At 50.0% G+C, this 10617-nt stretch overlaps 1 protein-coding gene across 1 annotated transcript in view; it reads left to right on the top strand.

Moving 5' to 3' along the window:
- Positions 1-6054, top strand: part of Ccdc137 (coiled-coil domain containing 137) — a 7072-nt gene extending 1018 nt beyond the window's left edge. The window contains exons 2-6 of the mRNA XM_013033102.1: positions 7-140; positions 2504-2726; positions 4925-5007; positions 5308-5387; positions 5602-6054. Of these exons, the coding sequence (XP_012888556.1) occupies positions 7-140; positions 2504-2726; positions 4925-5007; positions 5308-5387; positions 5602-5772 (691 nt within the window). The 3' untranslated portion in view covers positions 5773-6054. The remainder of the gene's footprint in view (positions 1-6; positions 141-2503; positions 2727-4924; positions 5008-5307; positions 5388-5601) is intronic.
- The last annotated feature ends 4563 nt before the right edge of the window (positions 6055-10617 follow it).

The following is a 10617-nucleotide window of genomic DNA, read 5'->3' as shown; positions in this document are numbered from 1 at the left end:
TTACAGCCAGGAGCAGAAGAAAGTGAATTGCAAGCCCAAGAACCTGGATGACCAGGAGATCCCTTTCCGCCTCCGAGAGATCATGAGGAGCCGCCAGGAGATGAAGAACCCGCTCAGTAACAAGAAGAGGAAGAAGGAGGGTAGGTGCGGGTCCCTGCTGGGAGCGTGACACCTCGGACGGCTACAACAACAAAGTGAAACTTTTGTTTTTACCAGTCCTGGCTTGAACTCGGCCTGGCCCTGTCTCTGAGCTTTTCCTCCTAAGGTTCGAGCTCTACCGCTTGAGCCACAGCTCCGTTTCTGGCTTTTTATTTCTACTTTTTAATGTTATTGTTATCAAAGACCAGGTAACGTACAAAGGGATCACAACTACACAAGTCAGGTAATGAGTACGTTTGTACAGTGTCTTCTGTACTTTTCACTTTTTTGGTCAATTGGAGATAAGAGTCTCTCTCAAGACTTTCCTTCTCTGGTTGGCTTCAAACTGCCATCCTCAGAACTCATCCTCCTGAGTAGCTGGGATAACAGACGTGAGCCACCAGCGCCCAGCCCAGTAAGAATGGTACATTTTGGCAATACAACATTGAATTGACACTTCTTGTTAGATTAGATTTTAACTGTTTTTTTTTTTTGGTCGGTCGTGGGGCTTGAACTCTGGGCCTGGGTGCTGTCCCTCAGCTCTTCAGCTCAAAGCGAGCGCTCTACCACTTGAGCTACAGTGCCACTTCCGGTTTTCTGGTGGTTTACTGGAGATAGGAGTCTCACGTCTCTCCTGCCCGGGCTGGCTTTGAACCTCCATCCTCAGATCTCAGCCTCCTGAGTAGCTAGGATGACAGGCGTGAGCCACCAGCGCCATGCTAGATTAGATTTTAAAAAAGTATAAGTTTCAGTGGCTGGGTATGTGGCTCAGTACTAAAGCACTTAGTATGCACAAGGTCCTGGGTTTAGTCCTTACCACTGTACGTATGGGAATGGGAATGTAAATATGTGGTGAAATCAAACAGCTCTGAGACAAATGAAGTATGAGACTCTATATTTGAACTCTGATCCCTCTTCCTGAAATCACTTTTAGTTTTCTGTGTAACCTTCCAGAAATTTAATACATTTAAACAAACATTTACTTAAAAACATTAAAATATTTCAGAAACTGTCTTACCTTATGCATTGTTTGTACTCCCATTTACAACAGTGTTATAGGTCTGTCTTTGTCCCTGTGCATAACCTATGGGATTGCTTCAAAAGCTGTGCAGTAAAGTCTGAAGGAGCAAAAGAAAAATAATTCAGAGACTTTATCTATTTTTTGCCGGTCCTGGAGCTTGAACTCAGGGCCTGGGTGCTGTTCCTAAGTTTTTTCACTCAAGGCTAGTACTCTACCATCTTGAGCCACAGGGCCATTTTCGGTTTTCTGGTGGTTAATTGGACATGAGGTTCATGGACTTTCCTATCTGGGCTAGCTTTGAATTGCAATCCTAAAATCAGAGCCTCCTGAATACATGTAGCTAAGATTATAGGCATGAGCCACTGGCACCAGTTTACACTGATTATTTTATAGATGGAATTTCTCAGGCTTCCACCCAGGCTGGCCTTGAACTATACTCGTCTAGATCTCAGCCACTTGAAAAATTAGAATTACGGGGCTGGGAAGGAGGCTCAGTGGTAGAGTGGTTGCCTCATATGCATGAGGCCCTGGGTTCAATTCCTCAGCACCACACAGGCAGAAAAAAGCCAGAAGTGGTGCTGTTGCTCAAGTGGTAGTGCACTAGCCTTGAACTGAAGAGCTGAGGGACAGCACCCAGGCCCAGAATTCAGCCCCCACAACGGACAAAAAAAAAAAGTTTGCTCCATCTAGGAAGGTGGCTCAGTGGTAGAGTGCTTGCCTCGCATGCCGGAGGCGCTGGGTTGAATTTCTCAGCACCACATAAGCAGAAAAAGCTGGAAGTGGCGCTGTGGCTCAAGTGGTAGAATGCTAGCCTTGAGCTGAAGAGCTGGGACAGCGCCCAAACCCAGAGTTCAGCCCCCATGACTGATAAAAAACAAGCAAAACTACAATTATAGGTGTGAGTCACTGGCACCTGGCTGGTAGAGATCTTTGAGAGGAAACCAGAGTCTGTGGAGTCACACCCCAGGGTTCTATGTGCTGGGGATTTTATTTTATTTATTTTAATCATTTGTGGGGCTTGAAATGTGGGCCTGGGCCCTGTCTCTGAGCTCTTCAGCTCAAAGTGAGTGTTCTACCACTTGAGCCACACGGCCACTTCTGGTTTTCTGGTGGTTTATTGGAAATTAGAGTCTCATGGACTTTCCTGCCCAGGCTGGCTTTGAACCACAGTCCTTACATCTCAACCTCCTGGTGGAATCTGCTAGGCATTTTAGATCCACTTTCTTCTGCTTGAGTCTGGTCTTCCCTGCCTGTAGTCCTGGGAAGGAAATGTCTTGTCATTATCCACTTTCTCCTCACCCTTGTGCTATGTATGCCACATCTATAGTTGCTTTTAATCCTCAGCCCAGGTGGTCTTCAAAAACACATTGGAGATGGAAGCGAAGGGAACAGAACCTGACATCATTGTCCCCAAGTTCAAGCAGATGAAGGGGGAATCTGACGGGGCCTACATCCAGCGCATGGAACAGGAGACGCAGCATGTACTGTTCCTTAGCAAGAATCAGGCTGACCGGCAGCCAGAGGAGAAGGCAGCTCCAAAGAAGGAGAAGTCTGAGCGGAAAAAAGCGTGAGTTACAACCGGATCCCCAAGGAGGCAGGGCTGTAGGTTCCAATGATTGTGTCCTATGGTGACAGGACACAGCAGGCAACATTTTGTTGTCCTGGTCCACAGTGGGCACCACGTCATGAGTCAGAAAAACTATGGTAAGAAGTTAGTCTTAGCCGGGTGCCAGTGGCTCACGTCTGTAATCCTAGCTACTCAGGAGGCTGAGATCTGAGGATCGCAGTTCAAAGCCAGCTTAGGCAGGAAAGTCCGAGAGACTCTTATCTCCAATAAACCCTAGAAAACCAGAAGTGGCGCTGTGGCTCAAGCAGTAGAGCGCTCGCCTAGAGCTGAAGAGTTCAAGGACAGTACCCAAGCCCAGAGTTCAAGCCCCATGACCGACAAAAACAAAAAGGAGTTAGTCTTGATCACAACAGCATTTTTCATGTGCAGGGAAGAGACTGGGTGCTTCAAACACCTTGCTTTAAATTTCCCCGTTTCTTAAAAAATAGAGATATGAGAGTCAGTTGTCCACCTTTGGGCCAGCTACTGTAGGAAAGTGGAAAAGAAGAAAAACAGTTAAAAAGCCAGGTGTTGGGCTGGAAGGTGGCTCAGTGGTAGAGTGCTTGCCTTGCATGCATGAGGCCCTGGGTTCAATTCCTCAGCACCACATAAACAGAAAAAGCCAGAAGTGGCGCTGTGGCTCAAGTGGTAGAGTGCCTTGAGCTGAAGAGCTGAGGGGCAGTGCCCAGGCCCAGACAAGCCCTACTACAAAAGCCCCCTTCCCCAGGGGGAAAAAAAAAGATATGAGAATCTTTATCTGTGATTGTGCAAGTTCTGTGACTGGCATCAGTAGCAGTTATGGCACTGTTGTGAGGTTCCAGCATGCTCCTGTACAGCCCTTAATGACGGCATCTGATCGGTAGCCACCCACTGGATTTCTCTGCTCACCTTCCACTTCACTTAGACCACCCCTGGCCTACAAGCATGCAGGGAAATGACTTCGATAAGCAGGACTTAATGAGCTGTGTGAACCACAAGCAAAACACTTTTTTTTTTTTTTTTGCCAGACCTGGGGCTTGAACTCAAGGCCTAAGCTATCCCTGAGCTAGCACTTTACAACTTGAACCTCTGTGCTACTTCTGGCCTTTTCTGTGTATGTGGTATTGAGAAATTGAAACCAGGGCTTCTTGCCTGCTAGGCAACCACGCTACCACTAAGCCACATTCCTACCACCCCAAGCAAACCTTTTTTTTTGGTTGTGGGGCCTGAATTCAGTCTGGGCGCTGTCCCTCAGCTCTTCAGCTCAAGGTTAGCGCTCTACCACTTGAGCCACAGCGCCACTTCCAGCTTTTTCTGCTTATGTGGTGCCAAGGAGTGGAACCCAGGGCCTCATGCATGCGAGGCAAGCACTCTACCATTGAGCCACCTTCCTAGATGGAGCAAAACTTTTTTTTTGTCCATTGTGGGGGCTGAACTCTGGGCCTGGGTGCTGTCCCTCAGCTCTTCAGCTCAAGGCTAGTGCTCTACCACTCGAGTTGACAGCACTTCTTCTGGCTTTTTTCTGCCTGTGTGGTGCTGAGGAATCGAACCCAGGGCCTCATGCATGCAAGGTAAGCACTCTACCACCAAGCCACCTTCCCAGCCCACAAATCTTTTTAAAATATGTTAATCACAGCTTTCCAGATGAATCAGTCTAGGCTTTCACCAAAGTTAAGAAAAAACTTAACACCACTGTTCCTCTTTGCTGGTTCAAGAAGCATACAAACACTTGTTTGATTCTCAGAAGCTATGTTACTTTTCTTTCTCTGCATTCTAGTAATAGTAGTCACATTAGCAAAAGAAAATTATGTTATAAAAAACCTAACCATGGTACCACGGCCTCCCCAAGTGTTGCAAGCGTAGTAAGTGCCACCTCATATATCACGCAGGTGGTGTTTTGTGAGGGCATTTTGGCACAGCAGCAGGCCGGACTCAAGGGGATAGTGTTCTCTGCAGTGCGTGGTAGGGTGCTGAGTATCCCTCACCCCCGTGTCACAACTCAGATGTCTGCAGGCGTTGTCAGATGCTCCCTGGAAAGCTGCCCTCGGGGAGCCTGACAGCTGTGGAGTTGGTGGTGAGGGTCGAGGGCTCACTGCTCTGCCCTGGAGGCTGGGGTGACTTGTGCTTCCTCCTCGGCAGAGTGAGAGCTTGGAAATCTGGATAATGTGCTTTCTTCCCAGGTTCCAGAGGCGGCGACTAGATAAAGCCCGGCAGAAAAAGGAGGCAAAGGCTGTGGAAATGCTGGAGCAGGAATTGCTGCGAGGTAGCTCTCCTGAAAACCAAGCACCGCAGCCATGGTCCCTGGGGAGCTGGTCCTGCTTTCCATCAGACCCCTGGGAGGACCCATGACCCTCCCCCTAACACACACACACACACACACTCTCTCTCTCTCTCTCTCTCTTTCTCTTTCTCTGCAACAACCAATGGGTGGGGGGGCCCAACAGATGAGTTAGCATGTGTGTGTCTTAATCCTTGGGGGAGGAGGGTAGGCAAGAAGGGCTCTAGGCATACCAACAAAATGGTTTGTATCAGCACCAGGCCTCTGTCTGCTCTGCCTCTCCAGACACTGTGAAGTTTGGAGAGGTGGCTCTGCAGCCCCCAGAGCTGACTGCCCAGCCCAGGAAGAGCTTCAGCAGAGACCAGGTATGTAGGGATGCCATGGCTGGGATGGGGGTGGGGGGAGTCACTGCGTCTGCCCCCTGGTGCTCTGAAGGACCAACAGCCAAGGCACATTGTGCTGTCCACTGTGGGGTCTGACCTGGGACTTTGTTGCTGGCTTTGACCTCTCGGACCAGTTACCAGTTGAGCCCTTTGCGATTTCCCTTGTCCTGCATCCTGACTTTCCCTTCTTCCTCAGCCTGGGAAGAAGGCACTGGTGTTGAAAAAGATTCTGAACCCTGATGTGTCACAGCCTCTGACTACCTCACTGGCCAGGCAGCGGATCCTGGGGCAGGAAAGAGAGCGGGCTGTGAAGGCATACAGAGCCCTGAAGAAGTTGCAGCAGCAACGGCGACAGCAGCAGTGGTAGCCGCAGGGCCACCTGCCCAGCCACCTGGCAGTACTTGCTGGAGACAGCCGGAAACTATCTGTGCTCGACAGACATGAAGGCTGCCTGCGAGCTGCTGGACAGGGAACCGCACTCCAGTTCTCAGTGCAGGAGAGACTCCAGGTCTTCTCTTCCTTTTCTCCCCTGTGACTATCATGAGTGGCTGTAGGCAGATCTTCTATCTTGTACAGGCAAGTGCACCATAGATCAGGGTCAGCACCTGAATAAGACAAAGTAAATAGGACCAGTGTCTTGTTCCCTAAGCCAGAAAGGGCCTACTCAGAGCCACTTTAGGAAGGATTGATTCCCATAACTCTTAACTGTAAACAGTTCATCATTGAAACATACTATAGGCCAGCCTTATGTCTAAGAAACAACTCAGAGGCCAGGCAGAGCAGGCTGGCTCTGGGACAGGGCTGGCAGACAGCACCTAGATGACCTACGAGGGCCAGGACCCAGCCTGCTTGTTAGTGTCCCCACAGACAGGAGCGCTAGGACAAGTCTAGCTTGGATAGACAGTCCTAACACCAGGAAGATCGGAGCAGGGCTGTGTGTCACGCAGCAGCTCTCTAGGAACCAGAGTAGAACTCTCAGGAGACAGAATCTATACTGAGACCACTACCCAGAACCAGAGCTTTTGGGTGAGTTTCCCACCGCTGCCAAAGGAGGGAGCATGTAGCTGTCAGCTCCAGATGAGAACAGAGGTGAGACTCAAACGTTGCAAGTTGGAGCAGGGCACTAGTAGCTCATCTCTATTATCCTAGCTACTCGGGAGTCTGCAGCTGGGTTGGGTTTGAAGCCAGGCTGGCAGACAAAGCCTGGATACTCTACCGTCAGTGAACCAGCAAAAAGCCCGAAGTGGAAGTGAGGCTCAAGAAGTAGGATGCCAGCCCTAGCCAGTGTTTGAGCCCAGTTCCAGCACAAAACCACTCCGGCTTGGCCATCAAGAACAACAGCCAGTGCTGCCACCGCCGAGGAAGTGTGCATGCCCTCCCAGCATCGTCCCCTGGAGCTCAGACAGTTCCATCGGTCCCGGGGCATGTATGAAGTTCTCAAGCTGGGTGTCCTGTCTTACTGCCCTTGCCCACGTCTGTATTTTCAGAATGAAGTTTATTCTTACTTGATTTTTGCTGTGTTTGAAGTCAGTCTCTGAAGTAGCTTTTGTGACCCACATGATCCCCGTCCACATCAGTCGGACCAGGGATGAGTGAGTGTCCCAGGTAGGTCAAACACACGCAGGTCATACTGCACCGCAGTTCCGGTTTGCACGGGACACGGTAGAGCCAGGGCCAGAGCTCTGCTGCTGCTCTCTTCTCAGAGGCAATGGGGGCAATCCAAGGCGGATGGCAGGACCACCGCAGTGGCCGGCTGGGTCTTGGAGTTTAGATGTCAGTTGTTTTTCTTTTTTTAGCCAGTCATTGGGCTTAGACTCAAGGCCTGGTAGCTGTCCCAGAGCTCTTTTGCTCAAGGCTAATAATAATAATAATGTTGTACCACTCTGAGCAACTTTGGATTTTTGTGTAGTTAATTGGAGATAAGAGTCTCACGGGGACTTTTCTGCCTGGGCTCCCTTCCAACCTCAGCCTCCTTAGCAGCTAAGGTGACAGGCATGAGCCACTGGCACCCAGCAATAATTTTTATCTTTTTTTTTTTTTTTAATTTTTTTTTTTGTCGGTCATGGGGCTTGAACTCTGGGCCTGGGCGCCGTCCCTCAGCTCTTCAGCTCAAGGCGAGCGCTCTACCACTTGAGCTACAGCGCCACTTCCGGTTTTTTGGTGGTTTATTGGAGATAGGAGTCTCACGGTCTTTCCTGCCTGGGCTGGCTTTGAACCGCGATCCTCAGATCTCAGCCTCCTGAGTAGCTAGGATTACAGGCGTGAGCCACCAGTGCCCGGCAATAATTTTTATCTTTACTAAGAAGTTGTACAGAGGCTGGGAAGGTGGCTCAGTGGTACAGTGCTCGCCTTGCATACATGAGGCCCTGGTTCAATTCCTCAGCACCACATAAGCAGAAAAAGCCGTTAAGTGGTGCTGTGGCTCAAGTGGTAGAGTGCTTACCTTGAGTTAAAGAACTGAGTGACAGTGCCCCAGGCCCAGAGTTCAGGCCCCATGACTGACAAAAAAAAGTTTACAAATGGGTTTCAATCCCAGAAGTCAGGTATGAGTACAATGAATGCACTTTTGCCCTTCAGTCCTAGGGCTTGAATTCAGGGCCTGGGCACTGTCTCTGAGCTTTTTTTGCTCAAGGTTAGCACTCTACCAATTGAACCAGAGCACCACTTCCAGCTTTTTCTGTGTATGTGATGCTAAGGAATGGAACCCAGGGCTTCATGCATGCTAGGCAAGCGCTCTACCACTGAGCCACAGTCCAAGCACAAATGCTTCTTGATCAGTGTCACTTCTTCCATTGTTTTCCCCCATCTTTCCTCATTCCATCCTTACTCTCACATTATGAAGTTCAATTTTTTTTTTTTTTTTTGATTAGTCGTGGGGCTTGAACTCCAGGCCTGGGCGCTGTCCCTCAGCTCTTCAGCTCAAGGCGAGGGATCTACCCCTTGAGCCACAGCACCACTTCCAGTTTTCTAGTGGTTTATTGGAGATAAGAGTCTCACGGACTTTCCTGCCTGGGCTGGCTTTGAACTGTGATGCTCAGATTGCAGCCTCCTGAGTAGCTGGGATGACAGGTGTGAGCCACCGGTGCCTGGCTGAAGTTGAGTTTTTACAAGGTATACATTGAATATAATGGCCGCATTTTTTCACGCTTCCTCCCACATAGCATGTTTCAGCTTCCTGGCATTTGTTTTGTACTTCTCCAAGTACACCGTCCTTCACTATGTATACGCATGGACCCTGTATGTGTTAACTTGCATGTTTGTATTCTCGATACAGTTTTCACATATGGGTGATGTTGTTTCCCCTTGGGCAAGACTTACTTTACTGAGCCTAATTTTTTTAGGTCCATCCATTTCCCTGCAGATGACATTGTATGCATGTACCACATTTCCTTAAGCCATCCCTTGTAGAGCATCTTGGATGCTTTCATTGCGTGGCTATTTTGAACAGTGCGGCGATATAAATGGGTGTGCAAGTACCTTTACTATATCCTGGTTTGTAATCTGGGTAGATGCCCAAAAGTGGTATCACTGCCTCACAGAGAAGTCCGATCGTTAAGTGTTTTGTTTTTGTCACTCCTGGGGTTTGAACTCTAGGCCTGGGCACTGTCCCTGAGCTCCTTTTGCTCAGGCTAGTGCTCTACCACTTGAGCTACAGCTCCATTCCTGCATTTTCTATGATGAATTGGAGGAGATAGTTTCATGGACTTTCCTGCCCTAGCTGGTTTCACAACATCTGTCCTCAGATCTCAGCCCCCTGAGTAGCTAGGATTACAGGCCTGAGCCTCCAGCATCTGGCCTGTATTTTTTTTTTTTTTAACTAGTCCTGGAGCTAGAACTGAGGGCCTGAGGACTGTCCTTGAGCTTCTTTTGCTAAAGGCCAGCACTCTACCACTTGAGCCACAGCACCACTTCCGGCTTTTTCTGTGTATGTGGTGCTGAGGAATGGAACCCAGGGCTTCATGCATGCCAGGCAAGCGCTCAACAGCCAAGCCACACTCCCAGCCTATGTCTAGTCATTTAAGGAATCTCCAGACCACCTTCCAGAGTGGCTGCCCTCGTTTGCGCTCCTACCTACAGTGCCATAGTTCTTTGACCCACTCCTAATCCCCAGTAGCATTTCCAGCTCTTCACTGTTGTGTGGGTTACTTCAGTACAGGGTCAGCAAGACAGCACCACTGCAGCGCCACTCGCCAGCATTTGGTGGGGTGGGAATACAGCCTGTGAAGCCCGGCCAGAGCTAGGTGAGGCCTGCTCCTCTCTGCTGGTCCCTCCACGTAATGTGCCCTCCTTCCTCCCAAGACACCCAGCGATGCACCCTGGCCTCAGCCAGGTGCAGGGAAGACAAAACCTGGGGCTGGGTAAAGTATCGCCCAGAAGGGCTGCTCCACTCCCAGAGGAAGCACAGCTTAGGGGATCCTAGCAGCTCTGGAAACTCCCAGACTCCTCTTCCTAATTGCTCGTTATTTCTAGGATGGGTGGGCACATAACCTCACTCTCTGGCAGAAAGGACCTTCTAGACCTGCCTCCTTTCTGTGCAAAGGAAGAGAAGCCGAATGGCTCCTGGCAGACCTCGTTTACCCAATACTCAGCCCTTGCCCACACCCGCCTTGTAAACTGAGACTACCCTCCAAGCACCCGGAGGGCTGAGGAAAGCTCCAGACTGCTGGGGAGACCCACAGAGGTGCCCTTGGCCCTGTGAGAATGGGAACCACTCTGACACCTGGACCCAGGACCTCCCCGAGAACAATGGGCTCAAAAGCTGGGGCAGAGGCCTTGCCATGGGCCACACCTGCCCGACTGAGCCTTCTGCTGGTGTTAGCAAGATGTGTGTGGCATTCTTCATGGGAAGCAGGTGGCATCGGCCTCAGGACCTCAGGAGACCAGTGTCTTCACAATGCTTACCAGCTGTGGCTTTAGCTGGGCGCCTGTGGGTCATACTGTAATCCTAGCTACTAAGGAGGCTGAGCTCGGGTCAAAGCCAGTCCAGGCAGCAAAGTGTGCGAATTCCCTCCAATTAATGCCCAGAAAACCAGAAGTGGTGTTGCGGCTCAAATTGTAGAGACTGGCTTCAAGCACAAAAGCTTTTCCCCCTTTTTCTTTCTGTGTGTGTGTGTGTGTTTTTTTTTTTTTTTTGTCAGTCGTGGGGCTTGAACTCTGGGCCTGGGCGCTGTCCCTCAGCTCTTCAGCTCAAGGCGAACGCTCTACCACTTGA

This window comes from Dipodomys ordii, unplaced genomic scaffold (assembly GCF_000151885.1).
Source record: "Dipodomys ordii isolate 6190 unplaced genomic scaffold, Dord_2.0 Scaffold163, whole genome shotgun sequence".
In the NCBI taxonomy this organism is placed as follows: Eukaryota; Metazoa; Chordata; class Mammalia; order Rodentia; family Heteromyidae; genus Dipodomys; species Dipodomys ordii.
The sequence above is the reverse complement of the archived record's forward strand: the minus strand, read 5'-3'. Positions and strand labels throughout refer to the sequence as shown.